At 42.5% G+C, this 23,295-nt stretch overlaps 1 protein-coding gene across 9 annotated transcripts in view; it reads right to left on the reverse strand.

The window, feature by feature from the left end:
• Window positions 1–23,295, reverse strand: part of LOC100725987 (nephrocystin-1) — a 47,367-nt gene that overhangs the window by 17,719 nt on the left and 6,353 nt on the right. For 8 of the 9 annotated variants that reach the window (XR_010040797.1, XM_013147305.3, XM_063229976.1 and 5 more), the window contains exons 4-13: window positions 22,868–22,992; window positions 19,961–20,258; window positions 18,112–18,213; window positions 14,433–14,536; window positions 13,990–14,032; window positions 13,231–13,318; window positions 11,762–11,856; window positions 9,910–10,038; window positions 2,124–2,198; window positions 384–494 (exon numbers count right to left, since the gene is read on the reverse strand). Coding sequence is in view for 8 of the 9 variants with exons in the window: in XM_013147305.3 (XP_013002759.2) it covers window positions 384–494; window positions 2,124–2,198; window positions 9,910–10,038; window positions 11,762–11,856; window positions 13,231–13,318; window positions 13,990–14,032; window positions 14,433–14,536; window positions 18,112–18,213; window positions 19,961–20,258; window positions 22,868–22,992 (1,170 nt within the window). In the remaining variant the exon portion in view is untranslated. The remainder of the gene's footprint in view (window positions 1–383; window positions 495–2,123; window positions 2,199–9,909; window positions 10,039–11,761; window positions 11,857–13,230; window positions 13,319–13,989; window positions 14,033–14,432; window positions 14,537–18,111; window positions 18,214–19,960; window positions 20,259–22,867; window positions 22,993–23,295) is intronic. The other variant, XM_013147306.3, reaches the window with a different exon arrangement.

The raw sequence follows: 23,295 nt of genomic DNA on the forward strand, positions 1-23,295 counted from the left end.
TACTGGGGCCAAGTTACTTATTATTATTATGTTATTATTGGTTTTTTACGACAGACTTTTGAGATGCAGTTCCAGCTGACTTTGAATTCACTTTTTAGCCCAGGTTGGCCTCAAACTTGCAGCAATCCTCCTGCCTCAGCTTCCTGAGTGCTGGGGTTAGTCATATGCCACCATGCCTGGCTTTTAATGTCAATTTAAATACTATTTTAAATACCATTGTAGCATTATCTAAAAAATGAGAATCACTATCAATCTCATTCCACAAGGGATTAAAATTCTACTACACAGAAGCCTTCCTGTATTTTACCTGTAAATACAGACATATTTCGGACACTTCCCTTTTAATGGAGACATTAGAAAACCTTATGTTTCAGTTGACGTACGTTGCGAATATAGGAAATTCCAAGTTCAAACAGGATTCCGAGGTCGGGAGATGAAGAATTGGACCTGATGAAACAGTCCCCACTGAGCAAGCAGGGCAAGATGCCAGTGACCTGCATGACAGAGAAACCAAAGTCACCGGGAAGAAGAAGTGGGGAGGAGTTTAGCTCCTTGGACCATCTGTGAACGGTTTATGCCCCTGCAGTATGATAAAGGTCTTTTAAGGAAAATAAAAAGCAGATGTACTGGGCTTATCATCTGTAACAAAGATTTGAAATAAAAACACTTATTTCAAGGCATTACTGTCACCTGCTTTTGCACTGTGAGACAAGCGCTGTCCGCAGGTTCCAGTGCACAGTTTGTGTGAGGTGCTTACCTAAGGTGTGTGCCTAGCCACTGCTCTGCTGCTTAAATGGATCTAACCCGAAAGACCAATACATGCTCGCTCAGCGCGCCTGCCGCCCGTCCTGTGAATGTTCTTTCCCTCTTGCTCATCTCTCCTCTCTCCTAAATAACCAAATCCCCCTTCTTGCCTCAGTAGTCCTACCCGTCCTTTACGTCTGCTTTCTCTTCCACGATACCTTCCCTGGGGATCAGGCTAGAATTAGCCTCACCTCCTCGGGCTCCCAAAGCACTCAGAACCCCATCAGCCCGAGTGAAGATTTATTTCCACAGTGCCCACACCCAGGGAGCCTCCAAGGCTGCAGCAAGACATCTCACCCAGGGCCTGGCACACGGCTGGGCACCATGGATGGAGGGAGAGTTTCTTCTCCATTATCCTGCAAGTTCCCACATGTCCAGGGTGGATGCCTGGCACTTGGCAGATGCTTAACTGGATTCGGCAACGGGTTGTATACTTACACGTCCTCCCAATGGCTCATCTTTATAATCCAGGAAAGTGTTAGCACCTCACACCCCACCCTTGCACTTCACACACGCAGACACCACTGCACACTCGTGCAGGGCTGTGCCACAGGCTGGCGGTTTCTCCCTGGGAGCAGGGAGCTCTCGAGGTCGCCCTGCACCTGCACTAGTTTGGGGGATGAGTGGGGACACGCACACGCAGTGAGGTGACCTCTCTCAGACCTCCCCCTAACTCTCCCAGATCTCACTCTAACTCTTTTGATGCAATAAGAGGAAGCTCAATGAAGGGTTTTCAGGGTGCAGTAACATAAACAAGTTAATTGTAGGGAAATAAAATACTAGAGTAACGAAACCACAGTGGTGGAAACCAAGTATGCTACATGCAATTAATGCTGGATAAAGAACATAAAGACACCCTCGATTCACTGGTGTCCACGTAACCCTGAGTCAGTGGTTTGAAGCCCTCACTGCACAGTGACAGTCCCCAGGGTGTAGGGACAGTCCTCGGGCGTCACCTTTGATGTTATCTGGGAAAACACAACCTCAGGAGCACAGGGGAAGCGTTCATTTTTGAAAAAACACCCTGCTTTCTAAATGTTATCTTCTTGTTTTCATGTTTCATCAAATGGGTAGTTTCTAAAATTGACATCCATTGAACAAGATGATTCATAGGAAACATAACATGGGTGCGTCAGGAATATGAGTGACTTTTTTAAAATCTAGGAACACACTAAGGAATTTAAAGATTTAAATCTGGGCCCTTGCATCCTGTGCCGAGTCCGTCACAGTTACAGCCTCACCTTAGATCTTAACTGCAGCAACTTAATAGGTTAAAAAAAAATTCATTTTTTCCTTCTCTTCACTCAGAGATTACCTACCTGGGGAGAAAATGCCCATGTTTTGGGCTTTTTAGGTTGCCACGTGGCTCGGACAGTATGAATGTTGCTCAGGACCTGAAATGAGAGTTTCCCATTTGAAATTGCACTGTAGAAAGTTCTCTGATACATCACTGCTTCTGAGCGCCAGAGTGCTGACGGCGGGAAAGCAGAGCTTTCAATGTTTATTTCATGTAATTCCACGACGTGTTTCTTTTTACATCAAGGTCCAGCATGCATATAACTTCTGAAATAGTGAAAAAAAGCCTTCCAATATTTATTAATAAAACCATGAAGAAACTAATAAAATGAATTCAGTTGCTTGTCAGGCAAGTGCTTATGCCTCTGAGCTAAATCCCCACCTCCAAGAACTTAAAAAAAATGTTTTTGGAGATGTTCTCACTATGTAGTACAAAATGGCCTTGAATTCTCTGTGCCACCTAAGCTGGCTTCTGCATCAGCCTTCTGAGTGCTGGCATTATAAGTGTGAACCACCATGTCTGGCTTTAAAAGAAATTTTAAGATTCAGAAAATCTCAACACTTCAAATATCCAGGATCTAATAAAACATCATTTATCTTACCAAGAAAACCAGGAACATCCCAGATTGAATAAGAAAAGACACTCAATAGACACCAACACTAAGACAAACACAGATGGAAGAATTGTCTAAGATTTTAAAGGAGCCAAATAAAAATATGTTAATAACTTGAGAAGTACTTGAAGAAAATTTAAAACATTTCATTAAAAAGAAGAAAATCTCAACATTAAAAATGGATGAAAAAAAGAAGAATCAAATGGAAATTCTAGAACTGAAAAATACAATCAAGAGAAACAAACAACCCCCCAACTCATTAGATAGACTCAATAGCAGAACAGAGGATAAGAGGAATTAGCCAATAAACTTACAGATCAGAAAGCAGGAATCATACAACCTGAAGAGCAGAGATAAAGTTGGTGAAAGAAAGATAAAGAAAAGAAAATCTCAGGAACTTGTGGGATTATAACAAAAGCTCTACCATTTGGGTCACTGGAATCCCAGAGGGGAGGAGAGTCTGCAGTTAAACAGCATCTGACAAGATAAAGACTGAGTAGTCTCCAAATTAGCCCAAAGACATAATCTCATAGATTTAAAAAGCTATTCTAATGAGGATAAAGCCAAGCAATTCATGCCCAGTACACCATCAACTTCTGAAAAGCAAACAGAAAGAGAACATGTGGGAAGCATCGAGAAACAGCCATGTTCCCCTTAAGGGAGAAACAATTTGAATGATTGGATTTCTCATCAAAGCCAGAGGCTGACAGGAAGTAGCACAATATTTTTCACATACTCTCAAAAGAGAAGCACTGTCGATCTAGAATTGTAAGAATGAGCCTTTAGGAGAAATAAAACATTTTCAAACCGGGTGTGGTGGTGTGTGCCTGTAATCCCAGCATTAAGGAGGCTGAGGCAGGAGGACCGCTGCTAGTTTAAGGCCAACCTGGGCTACAAAGTGAGTTCAAGGCGGGCCAGATCTACATAGTGAAACTCTTTAAAAAAAAGATATTCGCAGGTAAAGTTTAAGAGATCTGTCACCAGCAGACCGACCCTAAAAGAATGGTTGAAAGACATTCTCTAAACAGAAAGAGCATGACTGTAAAAAAAGGAATTTTAGAACATCAGAAAGGAAGAAAGCGACCAAGGAAAAGCCTGAGAGAAAGGATTAAACCAGATCTGGGAGAAAGCTGCTGGAATCTGCTTGGTCAGTGGCGACCCCTACTGGCGCATTTCTGGTTTTTGTGCAGACTAGAAATGAGGACCATGATGACTTACTCCAGATCCAGAAGAAAGAAAGAGAAAAGCAAGGTGAAATCAGGCCCACGGCAGCTCCTCCAGACTTGTGCCCCTGCATGCTTCCAGCAATCGAGCAGACCCGGCAGTCTGAGGCCCTCCACCCTCACATCAGCCACGCACGTTCTGTGGCTTCTCACCGCTTCCATCTGCCATCTCCACCTAGACGCACGCCCCACGCACCAGACACTCCCTATTGCAAGTGCTGTCTACCTTGCCCTCACCCCAGCGTGGGTACTGGACGAGGAAGGTGACACAGCAAGGCCAAGTCACCGGGCCAAAGCCCGCACTCTGCGAAGGGAGCCAGGGTTCAGCTCAGGCAAACCGAGTCCAGGTGTGGGTTTGGTCCTCTTGAAGAGAACGCTTTGCTGTCCTCTGACTGCCATGCCGGTCACCCCTGGCCCTCCGGTGGTTATTTCTGTTCCCTCTGGCTCCTTCACATTAAGACTGGGTCGCCCCTGGCTCCCAGCTCAAGCGCTGTCCGTGGGGGGCAGCTCTGATTGTGGACTTGCTGGTTATTTCCTAATGTAAATATCGGGCCCCAAGCTTCGCTCTGAGAATGCTTTAGTTAACTCTCTCTCCCCAAGTTATACACTGCATGCTCACTTTTTGTACAGCACAAAATATAGTCTAATCTTCCTTTTAAACCATTGGTTATTTAGAAATTTATTAGTTTCCAAATATTCACAGGTTTTCTCATTTATCTTTGTTATTGATGTCTAATTTAATTCCATGTGCTCCAAGACCATGTATTATATGGGTTTAAACTCTTTCAAATTGGTTGAGGCTCATTTTCTGATCACCCATCTATCTTTGGGAATATTCCACATGTACTTCATATTTTTGGTAGTGGGGATCAAACTCATGACCTTGCACTTGCCTAGCAGGTGCTTGTGCTGCTAAGCCAAACCCCTGACCCTCCACATATACTTAAAAGAAAGCATATTTTACTATTTCGAGGTGAAGTATTATACAAATACCAATTCAGTCTCATTAGCTGAAATGCTATTTGATTCTTTGACAGCCTTACTAATTTTCCGTCTGCTACTTCTACATCAGTGAGAGAGAAGTATTAAAGTTCCAACTATAATTGTGGCTTTGCCTATTTCTCTTTTCAGTTCTACACAATTTTATTTCAAGTACCTTGAACTCTGATGTGGGCCGTGGGCATGGTCAGGGTTGTTAGTCTTCTTGGTGAATTATCTCTCACTGTGAGCTAACGACTACTTGGACGTTTGTGTCTTTTGAGTGGTGTATCTCTTTTCTTCCTTCTACTTTTAACCTATCTACATTCTTAAATTTATGGTGGCTTCTCGTACAGAGCATATAGCTGGGTCTCCCTTAGTTTTAATGTGGATTTTCCTGATAACTTATTACTTGTTCAGGGCCTTTTCTATTCTTATTGATTTGCCATACTTCTTTTTTAAAACCCAACTATTTTGCTCATTTAAAAAATCGAGTTGCGAGAGACCAAGATGGCGAGGCAGTAAGCAGCAGAGAAAACAGCCTCTCGGAGAGTCACTTTTCAGACAGTGGATACAGCACTGTGAGGAAGACAAGGAGAGGAGTGGGCCACGGGACCCAGGAAGCATCAGAAATGTGAACTGAAGCCCACAGAGAAGCCAAAGAGGGACTCACTGCCTGACAGGAGTGGTTCAAGCTAGCAGACCCAGGGTGATGGTGACTCCAGAGGCCTCTGCAGAGAGGCAGCAGGGGAGGTCAGCAGCAGATGTGGAGGGCTGCACTGGCTGGCAGTGAGTTCAGAGGACTTAGTTCTCCCATGAGAGAGTGATTAGCCAGGAGCCATCCTGGAGACAGGCCAGCCGAGCTCAGAACCCAGAACTGCTGCTGGCTCCATCTAACAGCTCCCACCTGGGGTCACTCCTGTGGAAACTGTGGATGGCAGAAAGCCCAATGAGCCTGGTCTCTGGGCAGGCCTGCTGAGATCATCCACTATCCCACCAAAAGGTTACTGCTGGCTTCTCAACTGGTGAAACCAGAGAGAATCCTGGAAATGGGATTATTTTAAAATTTTTTTCCTCTTTCCCCATCACTGTTTGATCTTGTTTTTATATGAGTGTGAACATGGTCCCTGGCCTCTTTATGGATGTGGTTCTGTTCTTTCTTCCTTTTATCTCTTCTATCTCTTTTCCTTCAGTCTTCTGCACCAGTTTCCCAAAGTTGATGTGATCCTCCTTTGTCCACTGACCTCACTTCTAATCTCTTCCTCTTCTTCCACTTCTCTATTTTCTCCTTAATCCATTTTGAATTTTAACCCGAGGGCAAAACTGACACAGTAAGGACTTTTATACTGCATATAATTTTCTGGTTTGTTTTAGATCTTGTTATGTAACTACAAATCTAGTTCACTATGGTTAAAAGTGTTGCAAACTGAGGGTTAGCTCAGTTTGTCATTTTCTAGGATGTGTTGGATGCTACTGGTACCACTATAGCCAAAATTGACATAATGTTCTAAACAGCTGTTGGTATTACATGACTGAGATTCACTAAGGGTTGCATAAAATACTATGGCACATTGTCAAAGAACCAGGGACTGGGCTAAACAACTTCTCATCTCCAACAAACTGAAGAGGTCAGATCTTCCAATGGACTCAAACCCAAAACACAACTATTCCTGAAACGTACCTCAGAGAAGTAGTCATCACCTAGGGACTCTAAAAACAGAGTTAAAGAAAATGCAACCCCAGACATCAAGTTCACCAAAGGCAAATCCCGGAGCGATGAGGCGGGACAATCCAAAAGCCTCCCACCTGGCCTCCCTGAAGTGGTAGCAACAAAGCAATTAAGAGAGCCTCTGGAAAAAATGAAATCAGAAATAATTTCTCAGATAAAGTCCATGATTAGTGAAGCTAAAGCAGAAACAAACAAACAAACAAAACAAAGATGAGCTTAAGAAAATTATGGAACCTCAGCATACAAAAGAAATGGGATCCATAAAGCAGATTCAAGCAGACATCCAGGAGAATACATGTTCCATTGAAAGTATTCAATCCAGCAGCTGCTAGATGAGACAAAGAAGAGTAACTTAAGATAGACTGAAATCAATGAAAAAGTAGGAGATATCACAAATGACATTTTAAAAATGTTCACAGACATTAGGGCAGAAAATTTTCCTGGTAGAGAAAAAGAATTTGATATGCAGATAAGCAAGGCAAATAGAACTCCAATTAGTTATGATCAAAAAATTCTACAGCCAGGCATACCATAGTCAAGGTTCCAGAAATTCAACACAATAGAATCTTAAAAGCTGTTAGAGAAAAGAAAAATCACCAAAAAGGAAAGCCCATCAGAATCACAGCTGACTTCTCAGCACAAACTCTCAAGTCAAGGAGAGCTTGGAGTGAAATATTCTGAGTTCTAAAGGAAAACAACTTTCAACCCAAACTGATGTACCCTACAAAAACTATCTTTCAAAATTGATGGAGAAATAAGATACTTTCATGACAAAGAACATCTGAGGAAATTTATAATCTCTGAAATCAGCACTCCAAAATGTTCTGAAGGACATTCTAGAAAGAGATAAAAAGGACTACAGTTCCATGAACTCCAACAGATGGAATCCACCAGGCAAGGCAAACAATTAGAGAGAGGGGGAAAAAAAGGAGGGGACCCAACAACAGGAAAATAACATGACAAGGATAAATCAATACATATTGTTATAACCATCCAGACTAATGATCTCAATTTACCAATCAAAAGACAGTTGGCAGAATGGCTCAAGAAGCAAGATCCAACAGTACGTTGCTTACAAGAAACACATTTAATTAAAGAAGAAATTCATAAACTGAAAATCAAAAGATGGAAAACAATATTCCATGCAACAGGAACCCAGAAAAAAGTAGGAGTGGCTATTTATTTGTAGACAAAGTGAATTGCAAGCCACGACTGATGAAGAAAGATAAAGAAGGTCACTACATCCTAGTAAAGGGAATAATCCAAGAGGAAGAGATAACCATCATAAATATATATGCAACAAATACCAGCACACCCAACTATATAAAACAAATGGGCAATAAAAATTCAAGAAGCCCTGATACAATTGTCTTAGGAGATCTCAATACCCCACTGTCACAAAAAGACATCAACTAGACAAAAAAATTAATAATAAAATATTAGAACTGAACCAAATGGACTTAGTAGGTTATCTACAGTGTGTTCCACCCCACAACATCAGAATACACTTTCTTTTCAGTTGCACATGGACATTCTTCAAAACAGACACATACTGGCCTCTAGAACATGTTTAAATAAATGAAAAAGACTTCAAATTATCCCACGCGTACTATCAGGCTACAGTGCAATGAACTTAGAAATCCATGGCAAAAGAAACCAGAAGAACTTCATAAACACATGGAAATTAAGTAGTACCCTGCTGAAAATCAATGGGTCACAGAAGAAATTAGACAATTTTTACAGTTGATCTTCGGGTCTGACTTTTTTTTTTGCCAGCACCATGCTGTTTTTATCATAGAAGCTTTATAGTATAATTCCAAGTCAGGGATTGTGATGCCCCCTGCCTTGCCTTTGTTGCCCGGGATTGCCTTTGCTATTCTAGGTCTCTTCTGATTCCAGACATATTTTAGGAATGTTTTCTCTAATTCTGTGAGATATGCTATTGGAATTTTGACTGGGTTTGCATTGAATCCATATAACAGTTTTGGAAGTATGGCCATTTTCACAATGTTGATTTTTTTGGCTTTATAAAATGTGCCAGGAAACATTTCTTCTTTATCTACTCTTTGGGAGAGTATGCATAAGATTGGTATTGTGCCTTCCTTAAATGTTTGGAGCAATTCACTACCAAAAGTATCTGCGCCTTGAGTTTTTTTTTTTTTTTTTTTGTGGGAAAATTTTTTAAATTACAATTTTAATTTCTTTAACAGAGGTTACTTAACTTTTCTAATTTATTATGCCAATTTTATTAAGTTTAATGAAATTATCTATTTTATCAATGTAAAATATATTGGCTCAAAATTTCTAATATCCCTTTACTGTTCCCTTAGGGTCTGTGGAAGCTGTGACAGTGTTCTTCTTCCTATGGCAAATATTGATAACTTGCTTCCTTTCTTTTTTTTTTTTAATCTTTTTTGTCTTTTTCTTTTTTTTATGAGTACCAGGGATTGAACTCATGACCACACATTTGCAAGGCAAGCGCTTATGCCACTGAGCTAAGTCCCCAGCCCCTTTGCTTCCTTTCTTTTAAAAGTTTTTTGATCACTCTTACGGGGCATCTTTCAATTTTATTAATCTCTTCAAAGAATCAACTTTTTAAAAAATGTTCTTTTATTTGCTTTTTATTTCATCAATGACTCCTCTTATCTTTATTATTTCCTCCTTTCTCCAGCTTTAACTCACTATTCTATTTCCAGCTTCTTAAATGTTAGCTTACAGCACTGATTTTAAATCTTTCTTCTTTGTAGTATATGCAATTAGAGCTACGTTTCCACCGAAGCTCCCTTTAAGGTGAACCTCATGAAAGGTAAATTAATTTAGGAAAAGCCGGTCAGACTTGTTTGGTACTGTGTAAAAAGTAGTCTCCCAGGAATCAGGGAGAAGTTGAGTTAAAAAGGACACAAAGAAACAGCAGATGACAACACTCTCTGTTGATGAGGGTGTTGGACATAAACACAGGACCGCACTGTGTAAGGTCTGCGCTGTTGGAAACACTAGAAGACATGCACCAGGCCTTTTGAAGGTGAGAAACAATCTAAGGCTGAGACGGTTCGACGGGACTGAAGTGCCAGTGTCACATACCTCGCACCTGGAAGACCCGGGCGAGACGGCCAGCAGCAGGGCTGCTGTGGCTGCACCGCATGTGTGCAGCAACAGGTGATGAGAGAGGCAGAGAGGAGGAGAGCGCACCCCTGCTACGTGCTGTGTGTTTGCTGTGTGGCTTTACCAACCCCGAAGGGCTCCCCCTCCACCCTGGCGCCCTCACCTTGCTGCCATCGAAGGCACAGAGGCGCACGTGTCTGCTGAGGACTTGGACGCTGGCTCCAGGGTGCGGGATCATCTTACAGCTCCACAGGGTGAGCACCAGCGAGACGCGGCTGGGTCTCGGCCTGATCTGAGAGGGGAGTTAGTCGGAAAGTGTATTTTTGTTACGTGAAGTCCAGATCCACTGTCCAGAGCAGCTTTTGTAAGAGTGGCTTAAGAAAATATACACAGAATTTAAAAAGACAATAAGGAAAAATTGTACACAAACAGATACCAATGTGAGAAAAGTCTTAATAGTCTGGTCATTTCAAGTCAAAACTAGTCATTCTGGGTAAAATTTTCAAAGCTGGATTTGGACTATCTGAATTTTTCCTAATGAGTTAAAAGCCGAGACAGGAAAAACAGGCAGTAGTAGCAGTGCAAGTGTCCGAGCTGACCACGGAGACACGGTTTCCCATCTTGGACACATGAGGGTCTGAGTGTGGATTACCATGGCACGGCGACCAAGAACCCTGGCGTCAATATTACCCAGCTAAGTGCTCCTTCTTTTTTAAAATTCCAAGCAACTATCTACCTTGTTCTTTGACTTCTTACTTGGATCTGTTGACAGAGAAAATGTACTATTTGATGAGATTATTCAGATCTATTTCACAGACAAGAGGTCAGATGAAGAATAAACAAACTGGCATTCTGGCTTTGGATTTTTAAAGAACTGCCTCAAATAGTTAACCGTCCATTTTGCTTTGTGACCACGAGCTGTTTCACTTAAATAAATTTGTCATTGAAATTGCAAGACAGTATCTAAAAGTTGTCAACTGTTTTAAGAAATGTGAGCTAAATATTTAGTTTTCTGGGCATAGATTTGTAACATTTAATGTACATTAAATAGACCAAATATAACATCTTTGTTGACTTAGAAAACAAGAAACTCAATGCTAAGAAGTTTCCAGGTCACACTAAGATTGGGAGGGAAAGGGGTGCTGAGGTCCTGCACCCCGACCCTCACTCCTGCAAACCTGACCACTAAGTTCCTCTCCCCTTAGACTGCAGGGGAGGGGGGCAGACGAGGGAGAAGATAAACAGAAGGGCGGGGATGTGTCTGACGGGGTTTATATCCGCTCTAAGCTGATATAAAGTAGAAGGAAATATCGGGTATTTTCTCCCTCAAACACAGAGACAGCAAGAGCCCTTTGCTCTTAGCCCTGCCTGATGCAGCTCCGCTGCTTTCTCCTCCACATGTACTTAACACAGTACTTCGACGGTACCACTGATGATGACACTTGCTGGGTCCATCAGCTTTCCGGTGCTGTAACAAATATCCGAGGCCATCGCTTTAAGAAGGGGCAAAGGTCTGTTTCAGCGCCTGGCTTCTGTCCTGGTCAGTTGGCCTCACTGTTCCTCAGTCCTGGGTTCAGGCAGTGCATCAAGGCGGCCAGGAAGCAGAAGGGAGCAGGGAAGGGACGCAGCCCTGCGACCCGCGGCCCTGGTCACGGACTTGCAGTCCATGGGGGATGGGGTGACAGACACCCACGCCTACCAGATGGCTAAACCTTTCTGTATAAAATTATTCTCTGGGCAACTCCACATGGGAAGGATGGCCAGCCCCACTTGTACAGATGAAGAAACAGGTAAAGAACAATTAGGATCGAAACCTGGCATTTTCCCTTTATAACAACGGGAGAAACAGAGCAATTAGAGAAGGGAAACAAGATATAGTCAAGGTACCAGGTCTAGGTTTTACCTTACCTATGAAACATCACATTTAAAGAACTCCAACGTGGAAACAATTCTTTGGTTCCTGTAGTGCATCCATTCACATGTTAGCTGTGTTTACTGATGGCAACTACACTTACAGTGCCCGACTTGGCGTCCCACACTAGGTCTCTGAAGGCCAGTTGTGATGCCGTGAGCTCTGGCTGTAAGAAGGAACTTGCTCGAAATCGATTCCCTGTAAAGATAATTCATTCCTTGATTTTCTCACAAAAAGAGGAATAGAATTCAAAACCCAACATCCATATTACTGTACTGTGCTACGAATGTAGGAACACAAACTTCCAAAATGGCAAACTGCTTACTAGGAACTCTTTTTTCTTCTTTTCTTTTCTGTCTCTCTCCCCCCACCCCTTGCTTGCTTTATGGTCTTTTTGACAGGGTCTTACTATGCAGGTCAGGCTGGCCTTGAATCCACTTTGTAGCCTAGGCTGGTCTTACATTTTCAAGGATCCTCCTGCCTCAGCCTTTCAAATGTTAGGATTACATGCATGCACTACCCCACCCAGTTGTAATTTGCTTTCTGAGACAGAAGTTTGACCCATACTTATTAACACAATATAACATTTAAAGAAATAAACAGGTAAAAGATTATCTTAAGGCAGCTTAAAGAAAGATCTTAAAGAATTTTAGGCCAATAACATGCCTCATAGTGAAGATAATGCATTCAAATATTTTTGTAAAATGCAGAAATCCCTAAGCATTTTGCAGACTTTAGAAAAAAAAATAACCTGTGGTTCCATGGAACACAAAAGCATTTTTACCCTTTGGCTCCAGTTTAATTATGAAGAATACTTCTATTTTCAGCAGAATACATTTATTGAGAGAAAGAAAGCTTCTGTCCAAGTGAGAGGCAGAAGGGGTCCCAACTGGGTTGCCCTAGTTATGAAGAATACTTCTTATAAAATCACTTAGTCATCCAACAAATAGTTTTAGAGTCCCTGTTCTGTGCCGAGCGCTATGCTAGGAGTTGGAGAGGGAACAGAGAATGAGGCAGATGTGTTCCCTGCCCTCACTGCTTACAGCAGAGTGAAGGAATGGGTGCCCAGGTGCAAGGCAGTAGAGGGACCCACACGATGACATTATGAAGGCCCCTTTCCCTTGTAAGGTGGGGTCTGCCCCGAGACCGGTGGGATGGGAGGGGCACTTGAGGGGGTGTCGGCAACCCCAGTGCAGCCCTTCCGTGGGTAACTTAGCAGTCAGGTAGACAGGAGACGCCCTGCCCTGCAGGACTCCACTCTGAAATGAGCCAGCTACGGGGAAATCCAAGGCTGAATAAGGAATCAGAAACCCCAAATGGAGAAGGAATCTGGAGAAGCCCCTCTGCAAAGAGGAGCAGTAAAGGGAGGCTTAGGCAGCACGGCCAGCGCTGGGGGCGGTGGTGTGAGGTGCGCTGGGAGGACCGAGCGGGGAAACAGGTGCAGGCTACAGACACTACGAGCAGGGGTTTTTGTCTGCTGTGTGGGGAAGATGAGCAAAAGATGAGTGTCAGCGAGCAGTGAGAGTCAGCATCGTCCTCAACATTACACGCCTAACTGCTTAACCCGGTCACCTTCCTCCAGCAGCTGGGCCAGCGTGGAGGGCCGGAAGCCCGCAGGAATGGCCCCCATGGTGGCGAGCACGTCCACGGTGTTTATCTGCTGAAGAGAGGGGAACAGAATGAATCTGCTTGCTTTCCTTCACGCTGCTTCACTTCTGTAGTGCAAACACAGACTTTAAAGGGAAAATACTGCCATGGGGCCCCCAATTCCTGAAAGCAGCAACCAGCCCCGAATCCCGCCCTTCCCAAGGGCCTGAGCCTCACACCGAGCTCGGAAGGCAGAGTTCTAGACCAGTGCTTCTAAGCATCCTTTATCAAAACGGACCCTCTGCTCTGCCCCCCATGCATGGCCACTCACTAGCCTGAACACTGAGACTGATTCCCACTGAGGAATTAAGGGTGCTCTGCGTATGTGAATACACACGCACACACACATACACACACATGAGCACGTGCTTAAGTAAAACATGGAATGAAATGTCAGGAAGAATATCCACTAAACATAGTGATAATAGTGATGATCTGAGGGAAATTTTTCATTTTGTTCTATATTTTTTTAAATGATAGGATTACAGGTAACTTGTCAGATTTTTCCAAACAGTAAATGAAATTTAAGTCTTTAAATTTGCGAGCTTCCATCCCATTTGAGTCTGAACTCAATCAGAGCTACTTTGTAATGATACAGAAACAAGACACCAACCACACTTCATCTATTAAACAGATTGTTAAACGTGAAATAGCAGCCGTCATCACAAGGCAGGAGTTACTAACCTCTGAGATGGCTTTGCGAACCGCACTCCAGTGGGAATCGGTTCTGGGGAGACAAAAGAGCAAGTGACAGGTTTCGCTCTGGGTTCACCTGGGGAACCACAGTCATCACAGAGCAGCACCTCACTGTCAGTGAGGTCTCAAAGCCAAACAGTTCCTAGATGAAACCGAGCTAGCGCTAAAGGCGCTACATAGTAGCTACAAGATTAAAGCAGTGATGAGCTGTAAGCAAACAATCATAGGGAAAGCCCCCAAGAATAAGTTGTGTCCTCTTCCAGAGAGTTTTGAAGAGATGCAACTCAGTATAGGTAGGAGGCTCTGGGTTCAACTCCAGATCCGAAAAAAAAAAATTAATTAATCAAAAAAGAATAAAAGAAAGTCTGGAGTCTTGTATAAAAGTAAAGTAGAAAGTTCCCAAGCCATTCGAGGTCTCTGCCCATCCGTACCGTGGCTTAGCTTCAGCTCCATCTGCAGTTTCATCCTCCACGTCCACAGCCTCCTCGCTGTCCTGGTCACTTGGTTCCTGCTCTTCTTTTTCTTTATTACAGAGCTGGGGAAGTAGTGAAATAGGAAGTGCTCTTCAACAGGTGTAGCAATCAATCAATAAAAATCCTAGCTGTTTCCGAAAGACTCAAGCATAGAAGGGAAATTAGAATACAATAGAAAAAATATGATAGGAAAGAAGTTTTCAGCATATAGTTGATGACTTCACTATGTGATAAAATGGCAAAGCCTGAGGCAGGCAGCAAGTTCTAACCAAAATAAACCCAGATGGGATTTATGCCAAGGAAAAAAGTTACGGTCAAGATAAAAGAAATATAAAAGTATTATAAGAAGGTGATCTCGGGATGAGGAAACCCTTAACAGTGATGATATCAAAGCCAAAATTGTAAGTGAAACACTGACAGATCCAGACAATGAAACACACACAGAGCTGAGAGTCAACAAAGACAATTTCTAAGGACCAATACTTCTATTATTAAAATATTACAGAAGCTCTTATAAAGCAATGAGAAAAAGATTTCTAAAAATCCCCTGAAAAAAATGTCCAAAAGACCAGAAAAGGCAATTCACAGAGAAGGAATAAAAATGGTCACAAAACACGAAATGTCGCTCAACCTCCTTAAGAGTATAATGAATGCACTTAAAAACAATGAGACTGCTTTTGCCAATCACGCAGGCCAAAAATTAAAAAAAGATTAATTACAGTTAAGACTGGCATTTATATGGGGAAACACTCAGATGCTGGAGGTGGGAGAAGAAATTGGCAAAATAAATCAAGACAATAAAGATGTAAGTCCTGTGAGGCTGTGACAAACATCCGGAATTTATGGAAGAGGTATAATTAAGCAACTTGGCACCGACACAGGAGCAGACTGATCAAAATGGGTGGGCGGTGGGCTGAGACCTGGTCGTCCCCACCCCTTCCTCGCTGGCAGAACCCGGACTTCTGCAGGCTGCTAGGTGTTGCCATGGAACCAGATGCTGCTCAGTGAAGTATAACTTGAAGTTTTTGTGTGGCTTCCGGAAAACTAACACTATGCCGTTTGATTTCTTCCCTCTCTGTCTTTCACTGCATAGACGCATTACAAGATCCAGCAGCGGATCTGCTTAACAGGAAGAGCTGCTTCACGTGTAGCTACAGAGTAAAATATTATTCAGGGCTTTAACCAGTGCTGGATTGTCTATCTTCACATTCCTTTTTCTCTTGAAAGAAATGGGCTTCTCCTCAAGGGTGGCCACTTCCTGGGGAGAATCCTCTGCACTCAGGGGCAGCTGATTGTAGCTTCTTTGTAATACAATAGTGATTACAGGTGGGACACAATCTAAACGTCTACCTAAATGAGACCAGAATCCTTGTTGCCTCTCAAAACATGATCCAGACCCCACCTGTGCAATTCAGCAGCCCTTTACTGCATGCGGCTACCGAGCTTTACATTTTAGTCCAGCTTGAGATGCACTGTAAAAGCAAACCCCACACTGGCCTATGAACTTCGTGTAAGAAGTAAAATAGCTCCATACTTTCAAATATTGATTGCATGTTGAAATTGTACATTCGATACACTGGATAGAATAAAATACATTATTTAAGACAACTCCATTATTTCATTTTTAAAAATGTAGGTAATAAGAAATAGACATCTGATCTCTCTCTGTTCCTGGCAGACACAAAGCCTTGGAATTTCCTGAATGATACCTTGTGTTTTCTTATCCATAGGGGTCCCAGTGGTTATGCTAATGAGGCAACTTTAGATGGCCTGCAGACAGCTACAGGGATTGGCTGGTTGCCAGAGGAACCAACCATGGGATTAGACATTGAAATGCTCAGCCTCATGCGCCAGCCTCTGGGGAAAAGAGAGGAACTAGTGCCTGGTAATCACCCATGGTCAGTGATTCAACTAGTACAATTAACCAAAATCAACTAAACCAAGTGGAAACACCCTGCGATCCTCTGGGCTAGAGAACACATCAAGATACCAGGAGGGTGACATACCCAGAGATGGCGTGCAGGCCAGCCCACCCCAATACCATACCCTGTGTATCTTTCCTATTTAACTATATCTGAGTTAGGTCCTGTAAAATAACCTGGTAAATGCAAATACAATCTTTCCTCAAGAGATCAGTTCCAAGACCCTTCAGGAAGACCAAAACCCAAGGATGCACAAGTCTCCTATATAAAATGGTACAGTATTTGCCCATAACCTGGACCCATTTTTCTGTGTACTTTGAATCATTTCTAATTACTCATAATACCTAACACAATTGAAACGCTATGCAAATGATTGTTGTACTGTATGGTTTAGGGAATAATGACAAGAAAAAGTTTGTACATGTTCAATATAGATGCAATTTGTTTCTTCAAATACTTTTGATGTGATGTTGGTTGAATGCACAGATCAGAAATCCTTGGAGACAGAAGACAAACTGTAAAGTGTTTATCTGAGTTCCATGAATCAGCATAGTGAATTTCAGACCCCTGAAGACCACCAGTCCTAAAAACTGATGGCTTCTGGAATTTCTATGCTTGGCATCGCACCTGGTGCAGTCTTGCAGAACGGTGTGTCAGGTCCAGCAATGAGGAAATGAAATATATCTTTGGTGTCAGAGAAGTCTCACATATGGTATCAGAGGTGGTGTCAAGAAAAAAGACCCCTCAATATGGTTACTAGAAGATTTAAAATTCCAAATGCGGTATACATTTGAATTCTCTTGGCAACACCAACTCAGACAGATGTCTACCCTACTTGGAAGAAAAAATGATCGTACCCTATCAGGAAACAAAATAGGCTACAAACATGTGTGCACCGTATGTTCACATGAGGAAGGAGATGATGATACACAGTGGCCCCTTGATTATGACCACGCATATGAACATCTTGGGCTACGACTGGATTTTAGGTTGAACTTATGACCAAAGTCTTGAGTTGTGGCCCAAATGCCAGCTGCTTATACAGCTGTAAACAAAGACGCACGATGCCAGCACAGTGTAGGAAAGCACAGGTAGGCATCAGTTTGCGCCCAGATGTGGATGTCTGCAGGCATGATTTTGCTGAGTGCTTTATATAATTGCTCCGATTGCTGCTATCAAAATGGCCCCCCAAAAGCTACAAAAACAGCTCAGGAAGGAACGAAAGGTAAAGAAAGAAACACAATCAAAAGGAAGAAGGAAACCGTGGAGAAATACAAAGGTGGTGTTCATGTGACCGATCTTGCTAGTATGTACAGCATGTGGAAATCCACCACATCTCAACAATCTTAGAAAAGATTTGTATAGGGAAGCTAGTGTTGCTCAAATTGGTAAGTCATGATCAACAGCGTTAGACAGGCTAGAAGGCCTTTTAGAGGACCTGGCAGTTAATGCAAAGTTAACATGAAATGCCTTGCTATGAACAGTATTAACCTGCAAAGCTTCACTGTGAAATTTGTGCCAGGGCTCACAGGCATAAAAGCATTTCACAGGAACCCAGACCCATTAACACACGCGGGTTTTCCTCACTCTATCCCTAAAATTAAAGCAATTTCTGTATTTCAACCCATTCACCAATCAATTGATCAAAAAATATAACAATGTTTTATTAAAAATGAAAATAGTTGAAGGGGAGAAAAGCATAAACAAGGACTCACCTCTAAGTAGGTTCTGGGAATAAGCCCTTCATTTCCTTCAGCATTCTTTGCTATCCACCAACCGTCAGGCTTTTTTTCAATTATAAGGAGAATTTCCCCTTTCTTAAAGCAAAATGCAATACAAATTGTAAAGGAAAACTCAAAACACATGAGTCTTACTTCATTACTAATGCTTTAAAATGCATGGCAGAAGAAAGGTACAGTATTTTTCCCATCCATTGCTCATCCCAATTTTTATCACCACCCTACCCTAAACCTACATGATGATGATATAACTATAAATAAATCATTCCACTTGGTTGCTTAACATTCATTTGAATCCTATGTGCAAAGGGAAGCAGTTTTCATAATCATTGTCAGGGCCCCCTACTTATTCCAGCAATTGGATCACTGTATAAAATATCTTTGAGTTTCTGAATCTCTTTGTAGAGTATCTTTTAGAAGCAGTATACATATCCTTGAAGAAAATCAACTGTGTTAAAAGTTAAACCTTATTTTGAAGCAAAAATAGTATTTTCTCAATATGTTTGTCTGCCTAATTCATGTTTTGAATAATACTTGTCCATGAATAAAAATATAATCCAACTTGGAAAAACAAAGAATTTCTATTATAGAGGACATTTAAAAACAAAGACTTTTACAGAATATACATTATTTTTTTTTTGGTACCAAGGATTGAACTCATGACCTTGCACTTGCTAGGCAGACGCTTATGCTGCTGAGCTAAATCCTCAGCCCTGAATATACAGTATTGCCTAATGTTGATAGTATTTTCTGGGAGAATCTGAAAATAAACTCTATGAATTAAAATGTATTAGTTGTACAATATCCTTGCATATTTTATTAGTAATCAGTTATGAAACTTGCAGGTAAATAAACACAAGGCCCACAGTCTGTACATTCATTGATATTTCCTTGACTTATTTTGCTAACAGAAAACAGTTTCAACCCCCCATCACCCTTTTGAGCTTTGTTTTTCTGGAGACAGGATCTTGCCATGTATCCCAGCTGGGCCTGAACTTGCATTCCTCCAGCCTTAGCCTCCAGAGTGCTGAGTTTACAGGAGGGCACCACCACACCTGGATCCCAATCTCTTTTATTTATTTTTTAATTTTTTTTTTTTTTGTCTTTTTGAGACAGGGTCTTGCAATGCAGTTGCAATGAGTCAGTCCTTGAACTCACTTAGTACCCGAGGCTAGTCTTGAACTTGCAGTGATCCTCCTGCCTCAGCCTCTGAGTGCTAGGATTACAGATGTACACCACCAAGTCCAGCTCCAATCTCTTTTATAAACACAATGGGATTTTCCATCCCAGTTGCTATTTATTTGTGCACAGGCCAAGCAAGCCCCTTTCCTATCTGAACCAACAAGGAGACGTGCCACCTGACCAGTCTCCCCTGCTGCCTCTAGCTAAGTACACCGTCTCTACCTGTGATGATCAAAAACAATCAGAAAATTCTGCCCCCAATGAGAATTACTGACATGAAAGCTCTTTTTGAAATGCTTTAGAAGAGGTGACTTTAATGACAGAATATCATATTACTACCACTTACAAATGATTATTTATTTGAACAGAGTGTTAAAAAATATATAAGAACGATGTAACACAGGTGTACAAAACTGGCCCTGGGGTGCATTCCTGTAACAGCAGCACTTGGGAAGCTGAGGCAGGAAGACTGTCATGAGTCTAAGGCAGCCTGGGATACTCAGTAAGTTCAAGGCCAGCTTAAACCATGAAGTGAGACCCTGTATCAATCCCCCTCCTCCAATACAGGCACCCAGGCAGAGTTTTCTTAGTGTACTAAGTGTGCAAAACTACCTTTAGATAGTTTCAGGTTTCTTCTACTCACTTTAAATGTAAGATCCCCAGCTTGCTGGGCAGTAAAGTCACCAAGGGCAATGTATTCTTCATTTGCTGCTTGTTTGAGAGATTCCTCTCCCTGCTGCTCTTCCTCCTCTTCTGACTCTTCTTCCTCCCCATCACTTTCTTCACTGTCTTCTTCTCCTCTATCATCATCATCACCATCACCACCATCATCACCATCATCATCACCATCATCATCACCATCCTCCTCCTCGTCCTCGTCCTCGTCCTGTTCATCTTCAGTAGAATCAGCATCTTCCTCCCTTTCGGTATGGGCACCAGTCCTACAGAAAGCATTTCTATGACTCGGCCATTTGAAATAACATACAAGAGCAGAGCAAGTATGAGTAGAATTTCCACGTGTAGAAAACCTGCTCCATATTTAGAGCTGGTAAATAAAAGAAACAAGGGGAAATTACAACCAACGATTTCCACCATCCGGCTGAGCAGGTGCGCTCTGAAGCGCTGGGGGCAGGGATTTATCTGAACAAGGCATGCAAGAGGGCAGAACATGGGCTTGCACCCACGAACGCTACGCAAATCCTGGAATCATCCACTGGGCCACTGTTCCTGGAGCGACTTTACAGAACTTAGCGCATGGCTGGTTTATATTCTGGTTCTATCTCCTCTTCCCTGGATGACCTTACTAGGTTTCTGATAAGCTCTCCCTTTTTCACTGATAAGGCCAAGATAATAATAGATTGTATTCCTGTCCTGGTCACAAGAATTAGAAGAGTCACAACCTGCTAAGTGTCGAGAACTTGCCCTTAGCGAGCTTTCGGTCCAAGTGGGTTATGGTGATAATGACGTTGCATGGCAGGTTCCACGTGAGACACGAGGGATGCCAAGGTGGACTGTGCTAAAGGAGCTTATGTCGAGAAGGTGTAGGACACAGACAGTTTCAATTCAGCTCCACAGGTACTACGGTAGGCACCACAGGATGCTAAGGAATCGAGCAGGACAGACACCCAACCAGGCTGCGTTTGGGGTCAGAAAAGGCTTAGAATTAGGGCTTCAGGATGAGCTGGAATTTAGCTAGGCAATAAAGAGTAGAAAGAAGGCAGAGGGAGAGGAAAACGGAAGTTCAAGACCAGGGAACATTAAGTAGCTCAGGAATGGCAGGGCAAGGCTCAGGCAAAGAGCCCAGAAGAGGTGGGCAGAACGCGTCCCTGTGCGGTTTAACTTAAAACAAATGGAGCTAATGATATTAAACTAATGCAAAAGAACATCTAACTAGCAAGACAGCCTATGATTTTCTAGAGCAGTGGTAGCAAACCTATGGCATGCAGGCCTCGCAGGCTGTTTACCATCACTGAGAGCTCTAAAAGGTTCACCATCACTATGCTAGAATATCTTGGCTTAAAATAGGTATAGGACTCTCATAGGATACTGCCCTACACACAAACAGAAACTGAATAAAAATGATCTTTGTACCTCAAGAACAAAACTCCATAAGCTATAGCACACTGATTTTCAAGGCACTCCTTTAAGAGATACCCTGCATGTATTTCACATGGGACAATTACTCCAGAATGCTGCCAAGGATAACAGGAATTTGGCATGGTTTTTCACTTCCATGAATGTTGATGTGGTGGATTTTAATCATCAGTTCCTTAGTGTTAAACCAACCACTGGTTCTGGAATAAATTCTACCTGGTCAGGATGTGTCCTCCTTGTGATCTGCCTCTAGATTCGGTCTGCTAGTACCACAATGAGCATGCCTTTGCACATGATTTTCTTACAGTGCTTTCTGTCAGGATTTGCTGTCAGTGTTATCTGGCAGCTCGTACAATGCTTTGCATTCTTCTTCTAGTCTCCAGGGAGATTTTATAACAGTGGTATTAATTCTTTCTTAAGTATTTGCAGTAATTCACTAGGGGAAGCGAATCAGCTCCCTTCTCCCTGCTGCACCTTGCTCCGATGTCTCAGGGGCCTCAGCTCCTCAGTGCAGTGAGGCTGCTCGTTTCCTCGTGCGGCCCACCTTCCTGCAGCAGAGCCCATGGACATCCCAGGGAGAGAGCCTGGGTGAACACAGGCCCCGCCCTGTCTCTCCCCAGATCAGGTTATCAGCCCTGCTCGGTTGACCACGATGCCTGCAGACAGCTGCTCCGATACTCTGCCCAGAGTTCAGGGCTGTTTGTGGAGGGAAGAAGCCCAGTATCAGCGTCCTGTCACTCTCACCCGGGATTCTGGAATTCTTGCGTCTACATATGTTAGTGTTTTTTCCAGGGTACAGTGTAAAAAGCTGGAACCACAATCAGAGTCTGAGTAGTCTGAATTGATTGTTTTTTGGCTCCCTAGAAATTGGGTTTGTTTACACATAAAAGTCTTATTGCAAATTACAAGATTTGTTATTAATAATCCCTCTAGTAGAAAAATAATGGATGTTTATGCTTGAATTTTTGAAGAACACCTACCCAAGGACTATGTAAACAATGCAGATTATTTTACCTCATACACATTGATAGTGACATTAAAGGCATTGTTCTTTTCAGATCCGCTGTTTCATTAACTAGATTATAAATAACATGAAGTTAGAGACTATAGTTTATGCCTCTTTATAACTCTCATAGGCTCCAAACACATTCTATTATACATAATAAATAAATGTGGACTGGTTATACAGTTAGTTATTGTTTTTTGTTTCTACAGTTATATGTCTTTATCCTGAATCCAATATAAAAACTGGTGGTGCTATGCACGGTACTCTAGGAGGCTGAGGCAGGAGGATCACAAGTTTGAGCCAAGATTGGACAAGTTAGTGAGATTCTGTTTCAATATAGAAAATAAAATTTTTTAAAAGTCTGGGGATGCAACTCAGTGCAAAAGCCTTGGATTCAGTACTGAACATAATTTTTTTAAAAATCTAAAAAAAGGAGAGGAGGAGGCGTACCTGGTCATATTTTCTTTACTTATGGCCATGGCGAGTTCCTGTAGCTGCTGGGTGAGCTTCTCCAGGAGGCTCTGCTCCTCCGCCTTCCTCTGATCATAGTTCCCCACAGGGGCTGCTTCGTCGGCCTGAGAGAGAGCATGGCGGAGAAACTGATTTCGCTTTCCTAATCATACTTATTTTAAGAGAATAAAACCAAAGACTCCATCAAATGCTGCAAAGCAAAATAAATGCCCTGTGAAATGAGTCTGTCCTGCAGAAATGAGCTAAGGAGGAACTGTGGCTCTGTCAGCGAGGGACAAGCTGTGACCACAGACTGGCTCTACAGCCAACACGACAGGGGCCGTTCCTAAATTCCGCCACTTTAGTGACAGGAGGACCTGATTTCTTCTTCTATCAGAGCCTGTTTTCTCCTCTGTGAACCACGCATA

Source organism: Cavia porcellus, unplaced genomic scaffold (genome assembly GCF_034190915.1).
Source record: "Cavia porcellus strain 051 isolate PalLab524CR breed Dunkin Hartley unplaced genomic scaffold, mCavPor4.1 scaffold_18, whole genome shotgun sequence".
NCBI lineage: Eukaryota > Metazoa > Chordata > Mammalia > Rodentia > Caviidae > Cavia > Cavia porcellus.